Source organism: Macaca fascicularis, chromosome 10, assembly GCF_037993035.2.
Source record: "Macaca fascicularis isolate 582-1 chromosome 10, T2T-MFA8v1.1".
Classification (NCBI taxonomy): Eukaryota; Metazoa; Chordata; class Mammalia; order Primates; family Cercopithecidae; genus Macaca; species Macaca fascicularis.
The window spans coordinates 91,433,202-91,451,078 of NC_088384.1; the positions used below are offsets into that span (position 1 = coordinate 91,433,202).

General features: G+C 41.4%; 1 protein-coding gene across 9 annotated transcripts in view; it reads right to left on the reverse strand.

Annotated features, from left to right (window-relative positions):
• UQCC1 (ubiquinol-cytochrome c reductase complex assembly factor 1) overlaps positions 1-17,877 on the reverse strand; it is a 110,176-nt gene that overhangs the window by 78,604 nt on the left and 13,695 nt on the right. For 3 of the 9 annotated variants that reach the window (XR_012419304.1, XM_074005162.1, XM_005568824.4), the window contains exons 2-4: positions 15,775-15,879; positions 4,291-4,383; positions 2,503-2,610 (exon numbers count right to left, since the gene is read on the reverse strand). Coding sequence is in view for 7 of the 9 variants with exons in the window: in XM_005568824.4 (XP_005568881.1) it covers positions 2,503-2,610; positions 4,291-4,383; positions 15,775-15,879 (306 nt within the window). In the remaining 2 variants the exon portion in view is untranslated. Of the gene's footprint in view, positions 1-2,502; positions 2,611-4,290; positions 4,384-10,879; positions 11,006-15,774; positions 15,880-17,877 lie in introns of all 9 variants that reach the window. The other 6 variants (XR_012419303.1, XM_045362820.2, XM_074005163.1 and 3 more) reach the window with 3 other exon arrangements.

Below are 17,877 nucleotides of genomic sequence, written 5' to 3' on the forward strand. Positions count from 1 at the left end.
TTTTTCAAAATGAAAAGTTACACATGCATTTTCACATCTCAATTACACTAGAATGTCATACTTTTATACTGTGATGTAACAAATTTTAAAATGAAGGTTACAGGCTGGGCGCAGTGGTTCATTCCTATAATCCCAGCACTTTGGGAGGCCGAGGCAGGTGGAATCACTTGAGGTCAGGAGTTCGAGACCAGGCTGGCCCAACATGGTGAAACCCCAACTCTACTAAAAATACAAAAGTCAGCCAGGTGTGGTGGCATGCACCTGTAGTTCCAGCTACTTAGGAGGCTGAGGCAGAAAAATCGCTTGAACCTGGGAGGCGGAGGTTACAGTAGGCTGAGATCGCGCTACTGCACTCCAGCCTGGGTAACAGAGTGAGACTCTGTCTCAAAAAAATAAAAATAAAAATAAAATAAAATAAAATGAAGGTTATAGAAAGTACAACCATCACATTATAAAAGAGTTTTAAAATGCAAACATCAGGGATTTAGTTGATATCACAAGGGAACCAAGAAAAATCAGAGGCTAACTTAGGATAAAAGAGTGAAGGAATTTTCCTGATGATTTAGTAATCCTCCAAATGATAGTCAATTTTCCCTCTAGAATCATTAAAAAACAGCCTATACAAAACATATGGTAGCAACCAAGTGGAACCCAATCACCAAGAAATGAATAAAACTGTAAATGTTTCTCTTTTCTTTTTTCTGTTTTGACTTCCCTCTTAATTTCTAATTTTCAAACAAAACATATACTTTAAGTTTGTAAATCCAAATGCCATAAGCACATTTTTTTAATAGGGGAAAAGATTCTACTTAAAAACATTCAAATATACCAACAATTATCAAGTGTCAAAAAATTAAGATATTAAAAAATACAACTTTAAAGAACATAACTAATATTTCATTGGCAATTAAGAAGATACTTCATACCTTAGGGACTCAAGAATATCATTATCAGTATTTGTGTTCTTTCTATATTTTTTCAAAGCCCTTTAAAAACAAAACGCTTGTGGAATTACTGTTCACTTTTCGGAATTCAGGTAAAAGAGTAATTATAGAGAGAAGCTCTTATTTGCTGTAGTGAGAACTGTTAGAAAGAGAACCAGACACCATAAGAAGAAACCACAAGTAGAAGTCTATAATAAAATTGAAATTCGAATTTGAATCCAACTTGTTAAAATGGTGTAACTGGCATTACTTGGTTGTTCTGAGTAAAGCTTTCATATTTTCTAGAAACATCTTCCCTACTGCTTTGAGTGGGCTTGCTTTGACTTATGACCGATTCGGCTTACCCAATATTCCAGCAACCCTGAAAGGCATTAAAAGGCATTTCTGCCATAGTGATAGAGAGAAATGGTATCACAGGTTGAGTACTCCTTATCTGAAACGTGCGGAAACAGAAGTGTTTTGAATTTTGGATTTGGGGGGATTTTGGATTCTCTGCATTACACTTAACCAGCTGAGCAACCCAAATCCAAAAATCCAAAATGCTCCAATGGGCATTTCCCTAGGGCATCATGTCTAAAAACTCCAAACGTTTTAGATTTTGGATTTCCGATTTTCCAATTTGGGATGCTCAACCTGTTCTAGGAGATAAGTGGTCTGAGAAGAACTGAATTGCTGATGTTTTATTTCTATAATTGGTCAGAGGTATTATTATAAAAGCCCAGGGGCAGTATACATCTGAGGCAGAGAGGACATTCATTCATTTACAGCCACTACTATTATAACAGATAATGTGCTAGGCCAAGAGTTGACTGGGATTGACACAGCTAACAAATATCCCTCCATAATAAGAATTACAATAGATCGTGGGCTTAATTACTTAATAAAAAGATGCTGATTAGTAAAATTTTAATGAAAATCCCTTATAAAATATAGGCTCATCGGAAAGTAATGCTTCCTTAAGAATGTGGCCCATCAGAACATTTGGCCCATCTGACCCCTCAGAAGTCGTCTATATATGACATAACATGCAGCAAGGACCTGGAAAGCCCAGTCTTGTTGCCATGCCTGCTGCTATGAGACGCTTCTAAGGAATCAGGTGGAGGGACTAGTTCAGTCCCACATGTTGCATAGATCTGACTGGAAGCAGTGAGGGGTTGTGGCACATGGGCAGAGATATTTTGGAGAAGTTCTCAGAATAATAGATGGACCTTGAGAGCTTACTCAGAGGTTCTGGCAGTGGAGTGCAGCTACTTATATACCCTTGATCAAAGAAGGGTCCTCCTGTATTGGAGAAGGTCATCCTCTTCAACCAAGAACACAGCTTCAAAAAGGTCGCACATGGAGTGGTCAGGAAGGAAGGGAACACCTGCCTACCCAGCCAGATCAGCCGAATCAACCCTAGTGATCAATGCGGTGACAGATGTCACAGCCAGATCGTCCTCACATCCAAAATAATGTATGAATTCCATGAAAGCAATGCAGAAGCTTTAAAAAATCTATGAGGAGCAGAAAGCACAATGCCCAAAAGGAAAAATGAGAAGAACTTAAAGGACTTTACCCATTTACTGTATTTCAAAGGTCCTGTGAATCCCATGGCTTCTATTATCTTTGTGAAAGCACCAACCTTCTCCTCAACAGGCTGTGGGGAACCTTTGGTAGTAGAAAGCTGATTAATCAAAAAGAAAGAAACTAAAATTAGTTGCAAAAAAATTTTAATAGAATGCTTTGTTCCTCATCAGGTCTGAGAGAATTTTTTTTTTTTTTTAAATACAGTCAGAGTCTCCTCCTTTCACCCAGGCTAGAGTGAAGTGGCACAATCATAGCTTACTGCAGCCCAAACTTCTGGGTTCAAGTGATCCTCCTGCCTCAGCCTCCCAAGCAGCTGGGATTACGGGTGCATGCCATCACGCCAAGTCAATTTTTAAAATTTTCTGTGGAGGTGGGGTCCACGGCCTGTTGTTCTGTGGAGAGCAGGATCCACAGCCTGTTGCCTAGGCTGGTCTCAAACTCCTGGCCTCAAGCAATCTTCCTGCTTCAGCCTCCCCAAATGCTGGGATTACAGGTGTGAGCCACCGTGCTCGGGCTGAGGGCATTTTTATTGCTTAGATTTTTGTTTTCACCTACAATTTTTAATTTTCATTTTTTAAGCATCTTATCATTCAGTGAAAACACATTTGGAACTGCACCTAATAGATGCCCTCCAAATTTCAGAGCAAGACATGCCCACCTCATTGACTGTATGTCTATTAACCCATATCTAGCAGATGACGGATGTGGGGTATTAGAATAAAAGTTCTATCAAAAAGAGGACTTTCAAAAGGAAATCTTGACCCCCATCTCCCAAGAACAATTCTGAGAAGTAAAACATTCTATGCTTATTGATGTAATAGGAAAAGGAAAAAAAAATACTGCCTGAAAGCAGTCAAAAGTCATTCAAAACTGCAATCAAGTACTGAATGTTTTTAAACTCTTGCATTTTTTAAGTAAATGCAAGAGTTTCACAAATTTTATTAATGACTACAGAAAATATGAGTCTTGTAGTTTGCAAATAACCTCCAAGGAAAGTCTGTTCTAATGTTAACCCTCTCCAAGCAAAGGCAAGCTATTTAACCAATAAAAAATTATCCAAAAGTTAAATATCACTTTATTTTTAACATGTAAAAAATTCATACGTTTTCCTCTTAAGTGTTTTCCAGACAAGACAATGGAAGAATAGGTCCAAATATTCAGGCTGGCATGGTGGCTCACACCTATAATCTCAGTAATTCCAGTACTTTGGGAGGCCGAGGTGGGAGGATCACCTGAGCCCAGGAGTTCAAGGCTGTAGTGAGCCATGATCATGCCATTGCACTCCACCAGGGCAACAGAGCAAGGCCTCATCTGTTAAAAAAAATTTTTTAAACAATCCCAGCACTTAGGGAGGCTGAGGCAGGAGGATTGCTTGAAGCCAGGAGTTTGAGACCAACCTAGGTAACAAAACGAGACCTTGGTTTCTAAAAAAATTTAAAAATTAGCAGTACACAGTGGTGCATGCCTGTAAATCTCAGCTATTCAGAAGCCTGAGGCAGGAGGATAGCTTGAGCTTGGGAGTTCGAGGTTACAGTGAGCTATGATGGCACCACTGTACTCCATCCTGGGTGACAGAGCAAGATCTTGTCCCTGAAAAAAAAAATTCATTTTGTCTGCCACTTACTTAGCATCCTTGTGACCTTGGGCAAGTCACTTTACCCCCTGAGCCTCACCTTCTGCATTCGCTAAAACTCAGCTAGCTAACAATTTTGTTGAGATCCAAAGAACACCTGTGTGAAAGCACTCTATAAACGTAGAATGCACTGATAATTCTCACCTTATGTGTGGCGTGATACTTCCTATTCAGCTGTATGTCTATTCCAGGAATCTGTTCTGATCCACATACTCGGGACTGGCTCATCTGGGGCCACTGAAGAATAGAAACATAGATCTATGCAACACTGAGCACTTACAGGGTTAATCTGAGCAGAGCTGTTTCAAAGTAAAGACTATAGGATCTTTCCAACCTTACTTAGCCTACTTCCCAGTGATCAGCTCACCAAGAAGATCTAAGATCAGCACCTACAAGGGTGTCTACTACATAGCAGATGCCCAATACATATCTGTTGAATACCTGAAGAAATAAAAGAATTTGGGCCAAGCACAAGAGCTCACACCTGTAATTCCAACACTTTGGGAGGTCAAGGTGAGAGGACTGCTTGAGGTCAGAGGTTTAAGACTCAGCCTGGGCAACAGAGCAAGACTCTATTTCTACAATTTTTTAATTGGCTGGGTGTGGTGGTGCATGCCTATAGTTCTAGCTGCTCAGGAGGCTGAGGTGGGAGGATCACTTGAGCCCAGGAGATCAAGGCTGCAGGGAGCTATGATCACTTCAGCCTGGGTGACACAGCAAGAGCAAGACCTTGTTTGTTAAAAAAAAAAAAAAAGAGAGAGTGAATTCAAAGGCTGGGTGGCGAGCTCAAACCTGTAATCCCAGCACTTTGGGAGGCCGAGGCGGGTGGATCACTTGAGGTCAGGAGTTCCAGAGCCTGGCCAATATGGTGAAACCCCATCTCTACTAAAAATACAAAAAATTAGCCAGGTGTGGTGGCACACACCCGTAATCCCAGTTACTCAGGAAGCTGAGGCAGGAGAATAGCTTGAACCCAGGAGGTGGAGGTATCATGCCACTGCACTCCAGCCTGGGCAACACAGCAAGAATCGGTCTCAAAAAAAAAAGAATTCAGCCCTGGAAACCTGGAACTACATCTAAGTCAACTCTAGGAAACAGAATTGTAGTAAGTATCTATTTAAATATGGGCAGCAGTGAAGTATATCAGGAAAAAAAAACAAAGACACCCGTCACTTTTAGGTTTAAAACCTGCTTCTGCCACCTGCAACAAGCTCAGTGGCCATGGAAAACTTACTGAACCTCAGTTGCAGTAAGGATGAAAGAAGATAAGATATATAAAGTGCCTTTCACAAAATAGGCACTCAATAAATAGCAGAAGTTTCCATCATCACTATCATCATCGACACTATTGTTTGGATCACAATCGCCACCTTTTTTATGTTCACATTGCATTTAAAAGCAATTTGGCAATAAAATAGCCATTATTATGTGCCAGATACTATACAGAATGAAAACTGGGAGGAAAGTTCACTAAGGAGATGGTTAATTAAAGTTCAGTCACTCAGTGGAAAATCAGGTATCCACTGAGGATTTTTTGTTGTTTTGTTTTTGTTTTTTGAGACAAGGTCTGGCTCTATTGCCCAGGCTGGAGTGCAGTGGCGCAATCCCAGCTCACTGCAACCTCCACTTCCTGGGCTCAAGCAATTCTCGCGCCTCAGCCTCCTGAGTTGCTGGGACTACAGGCATCTGTCATCACACCCTGCTGATTTTTGTATTTCTGTAGAGACAGTGTCTCCCTATGTTGCCCAGGCTGGCCTCAAACTCCTGGGCTCAAGTGAGTGATCCTCCTGCCTTGAACTCCCAAAATGCCTTGAACTCCCAAAATGGGATTACAGGCATGAGCCTGGGTGCCTGGCTGGGATTTTTTTTTTTTTTTTTTTAAACAGCAGTTTTAGGCTCATAGCAAAACTGCCTGGAAAGGGCAGAGTTCCCACATACCCCTTCCCCTACATGCACAGCCTCCCCGGCCACCAACATCCCACACCAGGGTGGTGCATTTGATACAAAGTATGAACCTACACTGACACATCATCATCACTCAGAGTGCACAATTTACTTAGAGATTATTATTGTTAAAATGAAAAAATGCTTATAATATGTATAAAATTATAGGTTAAAAACATGACTGCATAGACTGCATATAGGTAAGTTTAGAAAGAACACACAAGAAACCAGAGAGTTATTTTGTTCAGTTAGAATTATGGATAAATGTAAGAATCTATAGCCAAAATAACTCTGGCAAAAATAAAATAAAATAAAATAAAAGAATCTAGCTTCCAAACTCTCACTAATGCTTTATTACCTTTACAATAAAAAGAGGTGAGAGGGAGCAGGAAGAGGACTGAGCCTTCAATTCTGGTTTATTCCAAGAAGAAATGGAACACATGGAATGAAAATGATTTTTTTTATTTAACCCTAATGAAGAAAAAATAGAATTTCTAATTGTGGAATGTTACTATTTACTTTTCTTTCCAAACAAGGATATTAAAAGATTAGTCAGGATTCTTCTGGTCAGTCCCAAGGACACTTAGGCTTTAATTCATAAGTATCAAGCAGGCTTTGTAAAACACAGACTAAACACAGAACACCTCCCCATTACATCACATACATCAATGCAATGGTCCATCTAAAACACAAAGCACTTAAACTGGTTCAAAGAACACAGTCAACAGCAGTTTCCACAAGCTGTGCTTTGGGTTGGGTCCTCTTCTGTTAGGTTCTATGAGATCCTTCTTTTTCCTCACAGCTCCAGGAGTAACCAGTGGATTTCTTCTGTGGCTGTCCTACCATCCACTGTATTTCTATCCTACCATTATTCATGAGCTAACATTCCACACTATATTGAACTACTAAAGTACCAACGTATCTAGTATCAAAGACAACATCTAGTTTCTCCACACCTACACACTTATAAACACACACATTTACTTTTTTGTACTACCCACTCTTGTCCTTGCACTTCCCACAAAAAAAACCACTCGACCCTTAAAGACCTCAATTTTTCCTTTGCTTAGATTAAAAAACATCAATAGGCTGGGCGTGGTGGCTTATGCCTGTAAACCCAACGCTCTGGGAGGCCGAGGCGGGAGGGTTGCCTGAGTCCAGGAGTTAGAGACCAGCCTGGGCAACATGGCAAACCCCCATCTCTACCCCCCTCCGAAAAAAACAAAAATTAGCCAGGCATGTGCCTGCAATCCCAGCTACTCAGGAGGCTGAGGCAGGAGAATTGTTTGAACCCAGAAGGTGGAGGTTACAGCGAGCCAAGATCATGCTACTGCACTTCAGCCTGGGTGACAGAGCGAGGCTCTGTCTCAAAAAATAAAAATAAAAATAAAAAAACAAGAATGACAGAGGCAGAGAAGTAGAAAGGGGGTGCTGGGATGAACTCAAGCAATTCTTGAATACCATGGGTGTGTGCGTCTGCTCCTTTTAGCAACTATAAGCTCCACCAGGGCACAGCCCATCTTATACATCTTTCATTTTCTGTCCCAGTGCTCAACACCATTCTGGGCATGAAGTCACTACTCAATAAAAACTAGGTGGATATTTTTTTTTTCAAAGAGGACAACTTTGGAGAACATCCAAAAAAAGAACCACAGGAATGATCAAAGAGATGAATAAAAGGTCCTAGTGGAAAGGTCAAAAGGAATTTAGGCTGTTTAGCTTGGAGAAAAGGCAACTGAAGAACTAAATAGTAACTCAGAATAACAGCACTTGAGCTGGAAGAAATCTCAGAGATATTCTGGTCCAACCTTTTCACTTCACAGATGAGGAAACTAAGACCAAGGGAGAGGTTGCAATTTGGTAAAGGTAATTTTAGGACAACTTTTTTTTTTTTTCTTTTCAGTTTCATTTCAAACAGAGAGGAGAAAACTTTCCCAAGTAACAGGAACATAAATAGCAACAAAAATAGCAATTGCAACTTACTGAAGATCTCCTGTATGCCTAGTACCTACCTACATGCTTGGTGTTTTACTTATGTTATCTCACAACAATCTTATAAAGTATATTTTCCTATTTCTTTTTTTATTTTTTTGAGACAGAGTCTCGCTCTGTCGCCCAGGCTGGAGTGCAGTGGCACGATTTCGGCTCACTACAACCTCCACCTCCTGGGTTCAAGCAACTCTCCTCTCCTGCCTCAGCCTCCTAAATAACTGGGATTACAGACGTGTGCCACCACCCCAGCTAATTTTTGTATTTTTTTCTTTTTTTTTTTTTTTTTCCGAGACGGAGTCTCGCTCTGTCGCCCAGGCTGGAGTGCAGTGGCCGGATCTCAGCTCACTGCAAGCTCCGCCTCCCAGGTTTACGCCATTCTCCTGCCTCAGCCTCCCCAGTAGCTGGGACTACAGGCGCCCGCCACCTCGCCCGGCTAGTTTTTTGTATTTTTAGTAGAGATGGGGTTTCACCATGTTAGCCAGGATGGTCTCGATCTCCTGACCTTGTGATCCGCCCGTCTCGGCCTCCCAAAGTGTTGGATTACAGGCTTGAGCCACCGCGCCCGGCCAAATTTTTGTATTTTTTTCAGCAGAGACAGGGTTTGACCATGTTGGCCAGGCTGGTCTCAAACTCCTGACCTCAAGTGATCAGCCCACCTTAGCCTCTCAAAGTGCTGGTATTACAGGCATGAGCCACCACACCTGCCCTCCTATTTCTTTCTTTCTTTTTTTTTTTTTTTTTGGAGTTAGGGTCTTGCTATGTCACCCAGGCTGGAGTACAGTGGTGTGGTCATGGGTCACTGCAACCTTGACCCACCCCCAGACTTAAGGGATCCTCCTGACTCAGCCTCCTGAGTACCTGGGAACACAGAGATCCAGCTATTCTTGATTTTTTGTTGAGATGAGGTCTTGCTGTGTTACTCATGCTGGTCTCAAATTCCTGGCCTCAAACAATCCTCCCACTTTGGCCTCCGAAAGTGCTGAGATTACAGGCATGAGCCACTGTGCCTGGCCTATTTTTTCCTACTTTAGAAATTAGAACATGAAGGTTCAAAGAAGTAAAGTTCATTAAAGACTAGAATATATATTCAAAGCTATGTTCTGTCCCCTATATCAAGCTGCCTTCAAAAGTCTGAGTAGAGTTCAACAACACAGGCTCATGCACACTTAATACTCAGATCTTGATTTCTAAATACTGCTCTCCAGTAAAAGGAATTAGGGTCGGGTGCGGTGGCTCACGCCTGTAATCCCAACACTCTGGGAGGTGGAGGCAGGAGGATCACCTGAGGTCAGGAGTTCAAGGCTAACCTGGCCAACATGGTGAAACCCCTTCTCTACTAAAAAATATAAAAATTAGCTGGGCATGGTGGTGTGCACCTGTAATCCCCAGCTACTTGTGAGGCTGAGGCAGGAGAGTCACTTGAACCCAGGAGGTGGAGGTTGCAGTGAGCCAAGATTGCACCACTGCACTCCCACCTGGGCAACACAGCGAGACTCCATCTTAAAAAAAAAAAGGCCGGACTCCTTGGAGAAATGTTTGAATCTAGTGCCAGGGCAAAGAAAATATAGCACGAACCTGAAACATCTTGTGGTGTCAGCAAATAAGACAGTATTCAAGAAATGATGGGGGGCATGTATAAAGGTGTTCCCAATAGAACCGAACAATGAGATCACTTGGACTCGGGAAGGGGAACATCACACACCAGGGCCTATTATGGGAAGGGGGGAGGGGGGAGGGATTGCACTGGGAGTTATACCTGATGTAAATGACAAGTTGATGGGTGCTGACGAGTTGATGGGTGCAGCACACCAACATGGCACAAGTATACATATGTAACAAACCTGCACTTTATGCATATGTACCCTAGAACTTAAAGTATAATTAAAAAAAAAAAAAAAAAAAAAAAAAGGTGTTCCCAATAGCCCAAGCTGAGACAATCTAATCAACAAAATAACTAACTGGAAAATGAATTATAAGCCAGAAGCAGTGGCTCACACCTGTAATCCCAGCACTTTGGGAGACTGAGGCAGATGGATCACGAGGTCAGGAGATGGAGACCATCCTGGCTAACATAGTGAAACCCCGTCTCTACTAAAAATACAAAAATTAGCTGGACGTGGTAGCTTGCACCTGTAATCCAAACTATTCAGGAGGCTGAGGCAGGAGAATCGCTTGAACCCAGGAGGCGGAGGTTGCAGTGAGCCAAGATCTTGCCACTGCACTTCAGCCTTGGCAACAGAGCGAGACTCCCTCTCAAAAAAAAAAAAAAAAAGAAGAAAATGAATTATAACTTAGAAGAAAATAAACATCCATGAGCTCGTACTGGTATAAATAAATAATTGAATAAATAAATAAATGGGGAAGAAGTGACAGCTCTTTCTTACAATACAATTCTAGTTAATAAACATAGGAATGAGGGAAATAAAAAATCATTAGACAAACACCACAATAATGATTACTGCAGTTAAGAACCATCAATGTAATTATCATATAATCCATCAATCCTAATTCTGGGTATATATCCAAAAGAATTCAAAGCAGGATCTCTAAGATATTTGTACACTCACGTTCACTGCAGCATTATTCACAATAGCCAAGAGACAGAAGGAACCCAAATGTCCGTTGATCCAAATGGATAAAGAAAATGTATATATATAAAATAGAAGAGTACACAGCCTTAAAAAAAGAAGGAAATCCTGTCATGTGCTACAACATAGATGAACCTTGAGGACATTATGCTAAGTGAAATAAGCATACGCCAGTTATAAAAGAACAAACACTGTATGAGTCCACTCACATGAAGTATCCTAAAGTAGTCAAAATCACAGAAACAAGTCCAGGGGTGATGGCTCATGCCTGTAATTCCAGCACTTTGGGAGGCCGAAGTGGGTGGATCACTTGAGGTCAGGAGTTTGAGACCAGCCTGCAAAAACATGGTGAAACCCCGTCTCTACTAAAAATACAAAAATTAGCCAGCCGTGGTGGTGAGCACCTGTAATCCTGTACTCAGGAGGCTGAGGCAGAACTGCTCGAACCTGGGGGGCAGAGATTGCAGTGAGCCGAGATTGCACCACTGCACTTCAGCCTGGGCGACAGTGAAACTCCGTCTCAAAAAGAAAGTAGAAAAGTGGGGTGGGGAGAGAATTAGTGTTTAGCATAGAATTTTGCAAGATGAAAAAGTTTATAGAGATCTGTTGCAAAACAATGTGAATATACTTAACATTATTGAACTGTACACTTACAAATGGTTATGACAATAAATTTAATGTTAACATATCATTTTTTTTTTTTTTTTTTTTTTTTTTTTTGAGATGGAGTCTCGCTCTGCCGCCCAGGCTGGAGTGCAGTGGCCGGATCTCAGCTCACTGCAAGCTCCGCCTCCCAGGTTCACGCCGTTCTCCTGCCTCAGCCTCCCGAGTAGCTGGGACTACAGGCGCCCACCACCGCGCCCAGCTAGTTTTTTGTATTTTTTAGTAGAGACGGGGTTTCACCGTGTTAGCCTGATGGTCTCGATCTCCTGACCTCGTGATCCGCCCGTCTCGGCCTCCCAAAGTGCTGGGATTACAGGCTTGAGCCACCGCGCCCGGCCAACATATCATTTAAAAAAACCACCAATGACTGCTAAAATTAGTAAGCAAAAGTATAATGCGAAATGGGTATCTGCACAGTCTCCAAGTATCTCCTGACAAGATACTTACTAATTACAAAGGAAAAATACTAACTTTAGAGTTCAGGAACCTGACAAACACCAATGTAACCAAGTGGCCAAAGTTATAAGACCTACTAGCATTATATATCCCCTGATATGATGCACTGAGAAGGGAATAACATCATTTTTGCCAGAAATGCATAACCTCAATCTCATTATAAGAAAATATTAGAAAGGTCAGGCGTGGTAGCTCACACCTATAATCCCAGCATTTTGAGAGGCTGAAGCGGGCGGATCACCTGGGTCAGGAGTTCGAGACCAGCCTGGCCAACATGGCAAAACCCCTTCTCTACTAAAAATACAAAAATTAGCTGGGTGTGGTGGTGGGCACCTGTAATTCCAGTTACGCAGGAGTCTGAAGGAAGAGAATCACTTGAACAGGAGGCAGAGGTTGCAGTGAGCTGAGATCACACCACTGCACTCTAACATGGGTGACACAGCAAGACTGTCTCAAAAAAATAAATAATAAAATAAAATAAAGAAAAAAGAAAAGAAAATATTACACAAACTCAAATTGAGAAACATTCTACAAATAACTGACTAGTACTCTTCAAAAGTGTCTAAATCTTGAGAAGAAAAAGAATAAGAAAATGTGACCAGGCACAGTGGCTCATGCCTATATTCCCAGCACTTTGGGAGGCCCAGAGGGGTGGATCACTTGAGGTCAGGAGTTTGAGACCAGCCTGTTCAGCAAATGGTGAAACCCTGTCTCTACTAAAAATACAAAAATCAGCCAGGTATTGTGGCACACACTTATAATCCCAGCTACTTGGGAGGCTGAGGTGGGAGGACTGCTTGAACCCAGGAGGTGGAGGTTGCAGTGAGCAAGATAGTGCCACTGCCAAGATAGTGTCATCCAGCCTGGACGACAGAGTGAGACTCTGTCTTAAAAAAAAAAAAAAAAAGAAAAGAAAAGAAAATGTAACAGATTGGAGAAGACTAAGAATATATGACAACTGGATTTGTTATCACAGACCAAAAAAGGACATTCATGAAAAAAAAAAACTTGACAAAATTGGAACAAATAGACTCATTAATAGTATTATTTCAATGTTAACTTCCTGGTTTCAGTAACTGCACCATGGTTATATAAGAGGTTAACATTAGGTGAAGCCAGATAAAGGCTATTTGGGAATGCTACTACTTTTACATATAAGTCTAAAATTATTTCAAAATTTTAAAAATATTTTTAAGTAGACAGAACTTCAAGAGGCTAATTAAGACAAAGCTAAAAGTATGTCTCTAGCTCTTTGAAAACAATAATAGGGCCGGGCGTGGTGGCTCACGCTTGTAATCCCAGCACTTTGGGAGGCCAAGACGGGCGGATCACGAGGTCAGGAGATCGAGACCATCCTGGCTAACACGGTGAAACCCCGTCTCTACTAAAAATACATTTAAAAAAATGAGCCGGGCGTGGTGGCAGGCGCCTGTAGTCCCAGCTACACAGGAAGCTGAGGCAGGAGAATGGTGTGAACCCGGGAAGCGGAGCTTGCAGTGAGTGCAGATTGCGCCACTGCACTCCAGCCTGGGTGACAAAGCAAGACTCCGTCAAAAAAAAAAAAAAAAGAAAGAAAACAATAATAGGATCATAGCATTGGACATTATCTTACAGATATCTGATACTACCACTCATCCAAGGAAGGATTCCTTTATGTCAGGCCCTTGACATACATTCATCCTACCACTGCCTGAATATTTCCAGTAAGAGTAAATTTACTACGTGAAAAACACAGCCCACACATCCCATTATGCACAATTCTAATTAACAAAACTCTTTCTCATTCTGAGCCAAACCTTCTTCCCTGTGAGACATGTATCTGAGGATGCCATTCTGAAGCAGAAGTTTACAACCAGGGGACCTCAAAGATAGGAAGATACTCCAGTAAGTTACAGTCGATATAACAAAAGGTCCATTTGATTTACAATGACTAAAATTACATCTGGTCAGCATGAGATAAACCACCTTGAGTTATTTACATAAATGCTTTGCTATAAGGTTGTCCCAGAGCCTAATACAGCACCTGGTACATATTAGGTGCTCAAGAAACGTTTACTGACTCAAAGAGTAGGGCACAAGTCAGAGATTCATATAATGCGTTCTTTTCCCCTACCATCTACGCACATACAAATAACAAATGCTATTAAAATTTTGTACAAAAAGTAACAGAACACAGCCCCAACTCTGAAAAGAAATACCTGCATAACTACCCAAAGTGGATGCCTCTTCTGTACAGGCACATTCTCCATTCATCCAACACACACTTAGTGACTACTCTGTGCCAGGCATAGTGAAAAGACCAGAAAATACAAGAAAAAAACAAGATGTCCTCAGAAGGGCAGGGCTTACACATTAATTGGAGGGAATTTTAAAGTAGATTATATATGTTACATAAATTATATAATATATATAATTACATATAGCAAACATATTTTAATTGCATCAAATATGAAAAAGAAAGTTAATGGCTACAGATAAAAATCATAAATTGGTAAGAAAAATGAGTTCCCAATAGATGGAGAAATGCCATAAGCATACAATTTTCACAAACTGAAAAACAACTGATCAACACAGAAAATATACATAACCCTGAGAGCTAAACAAAGAAATACAAGGTAAAACAAGGTAACATTTCTACCAATTTATTTAAGTTAAAAAAAACTCAACTTGAGAGAGGTAATGATGAAAAACTAGTTATATATACACTGCTGATGGTAGCATAAATTAAAACAACTTCTTGAAGAAGCAAACCGTTCATACTCTGACCCAAGGTATGCCTTCCTAGAAATTTAATAAGTAATTAAAAGTAAGAAAAAAATATGTGCGGCCGGGCGCGGTGGCTCAAGCCTGTAATCCCAGCACTTTGGGAGGCCGAGACGGGCGGATCACGAGGTCGGGAGATCGAGACCATCCTGGCTAATACGGTGAAACCCCATCTCTACTAAAAAAATACAAAAAACTAGCCAGGCGAGGTGGCGGGCGCCTGTAGTCCCAGCTACTCGGGAGGCTGAGGCAGGAGAATGGCGTGAACCCGGGAGGCGGAGCTTGCAGTGAGCTGAGATCCGGCCACTGCACTCCAGCCTGGGCGACAGAGCGAGACTCTGTCTCAAAAAAAAAAAAAAAAAAGAAAAAAAAAAAGAAAAAAATATGTGCTAAGACAATGGTAAGAAAATTAAAGCTTATAATGGCAAAAAAAAAGGAAAAGATTTTCATATCAAAGACTAAGTAAATAAAATATTATATGGCCATTAAATTTTTAATTACAAAGTCTATCAAAACAATATGAATAATGTCCACTCTAATAAGTGAAAAAGTACCAGAATATAAAATTCTGTGGACATTTGTTAGGGTACTTCAGGAATAAAATACATATAACACACACACACACACACACACACACACACACACACAGGCTATAAAAGAACCAGCAGAGATGAAAATACTGACGTTTTCAGATTTGAAGTTGTAGGTGATTTTTATTTCCCTTATTACTAAATTATTTGTATTATTAACAAAAATCAGGAGGGGAGAAAAGCCCTCACACAAGGTCCAAGGTGAACTACATTACAATGAATTAGGTGGCCAACGGTAAATGAATACCTCAAATAATTGTTTCTTGGATTTCATATTCATATAAAGGAAAAAGAAATAATTCTCACGCCCAAATAAAAGTAGCACAAGGCGGCTACAAAAAGAAAACTGAAAAAGGTTAACTCGGAGATGAATATCTGGAAATACTCCCTAACAGTAAAAATCATCAGACTGTAGCATGGTATCCTAGGCTAAGTTCCACTGCTAGGGCATTTAGAAGCAACGCCCTAGACACCATACTTTAGGAATCAGTCCTAAGCTGGCACCACAGAGACCCAGAGTGGTCTCATGAGGTTTTTCCATCACACAATTTGGTTGGCTAATCTATAAATACATGACATTTGCACATAAACACTAAGTTTTTCATACTAAGCAAAAGAACAACAAATCTTACCTGGGAAGTGCCAGACAGAGCCCTGCCACCCTGTACTTGGGTAGAAGACACAGGTATCAATCGGCTGCATACTGGAACCCACTGGGAAATGCTAGTCTGGTTCCTCTAGAGAAAGAAAAAAATAATCTGTCAGGAATCTAAATCATACTCCCTACATGGAAGGCAAAGAATATACCTGTGACGGTCATATAATTAGAAATACATATTTGGTCTTCATCTCTAGTTCCTGGCACAGAGCTCCTAAAACCCTTGGAATTTCTGAGTGATGAGGCTGTCTGTAACTCATAATAAGCCCCTTTCAACCATACCTGAGTTTATGCTAATGAGGTGATTCATGCAGGATGGAGGCTGGTTGCCAGAGGAACCAACCACAGGAGTAGAGGGTTGGAATTCAACCTCAACTCCTCACGGCATCCCCACCTCATTAGAGACTAAGCCAATCGCCAGTACCCAGTGATTGAATCAATCATGCCAACCATAAGCCTCCATAAAAATTCTAAATGACAGGGTTCAGAGAACTTCTGGTAGAGATGAAAAACTCTTTTTTCTATACTCAACACTCCACTTCTGATACCAAATGTGCAGGGGCAAGAGGTCTCCATACCAAGCAATTCTCCAATTCTCTGCAGACACCAACTGGGTGTCCTACAATTTAACTTAATTCTTACACTAACTGCCTGGAGTCAGCAGAGACCTCACAGCTCCATCCAACAGGATTGTCCCCACTTCAGACTCCCATCACAAGTAGTGAGTCCCCAGGTTACTCACACTTTTGTCCAACTTGTCCATACACTGGGGATTCCCACAGCTGCCTCCTCAGATTCAATAATTTGCTAGCACGGCTCAACTCGGGGAGGCACTTCACTTACGTTTATCAGTTTATTATAAAGGATACGCCTCGGGAAGAAGAGCCAAATGGAAGCGATGCAAAAGACGAGGTATGGGGTGGGAGCCTGCTCTCCGGGTGTGCCACCCTCCCTACATTTTGACATATTTACTAACCCAGAAGTTCTCCAAACCCAAGGATTTCTATGGAGGCTTCATTATGTAGACATGATTGACTATCACTGACCATTGGTGATTAGCTCAATCTCCAGCCCCTCTCCCCTTCCAAAAGTCAGGGAGGAGTGGGAGAAGCTACAAGTTCCAACCTTCTACTCACATATTTGTTCCTCTAGCAACCAGCCTCTACCCTCCAAGAGTCACCTTATTAACACAAACTCATTGCTTAGGGCATAGAGGCTCATGCCTTTACTCCTATTATCTCAGCATTTTTGAGAGGCCGAAGCAGGATTACTTGAAGCCAGGAGGTCGAAACCAGCCTGGGCAACAAAGTGAGACCCCCGGCTATACAAAAAAAAAAAACCCATAAACTTACATATTGTTGAAAGGGGCTTATTATAAATAACAAAAGACACTCCTCTCACTCCAATCACTTTGCAAGGGTTTCAAGAGCTCTGTGCCAGGAACCAGGGATAAAGACCAAATACATATTTCTTCTCTCACAATATCATATCTGGCTTGCAGCCATATGCCAGGAGGGTGGCACACTCTAATTCCACAGGGACAGAAGCGACTGTACTCAGGATCATTCCAGATCTGACCTTTAGTACCTAAGTTTAGAAATCCTGCCAGAATAGGGTATCACATGAACGAAGAACTTCCAAAACGGGACCAAGACCAAGCCTCCACATGCTCATTTCTCCAAGGATAAGATATACCACTGCCTACTACTGGTTCCACAGACTAAAATAATTCTGGTAATAGGTGACTCAAGCAGTGGGCATGGGCTCCCTCTGGGAAGAGAAACAAAATAAGCAGACTTCTGGCATTTTATGATTAGATTATAATTCAAATTACAGTTTGCAATGTCTTTTTCTTTTTTTTTTTTTTTTTTGAGGTCGAGTCTTGCTCTGCCACCCAGGCTGGAATGCAGTGGCATGATCTCGGCTCACTGCAATCTCCACCTCCCGGGTTCAAGTGACTCTTATGCCTCAGACTCCCGAGTGGCTGGGACTACAGGAATGAGCTATCACATCTGGCTAATTTCTGTATTTTTAGTAGAGACAGGGTTTCAGTATGTTGGCCAGGCTAGTCTCAAAC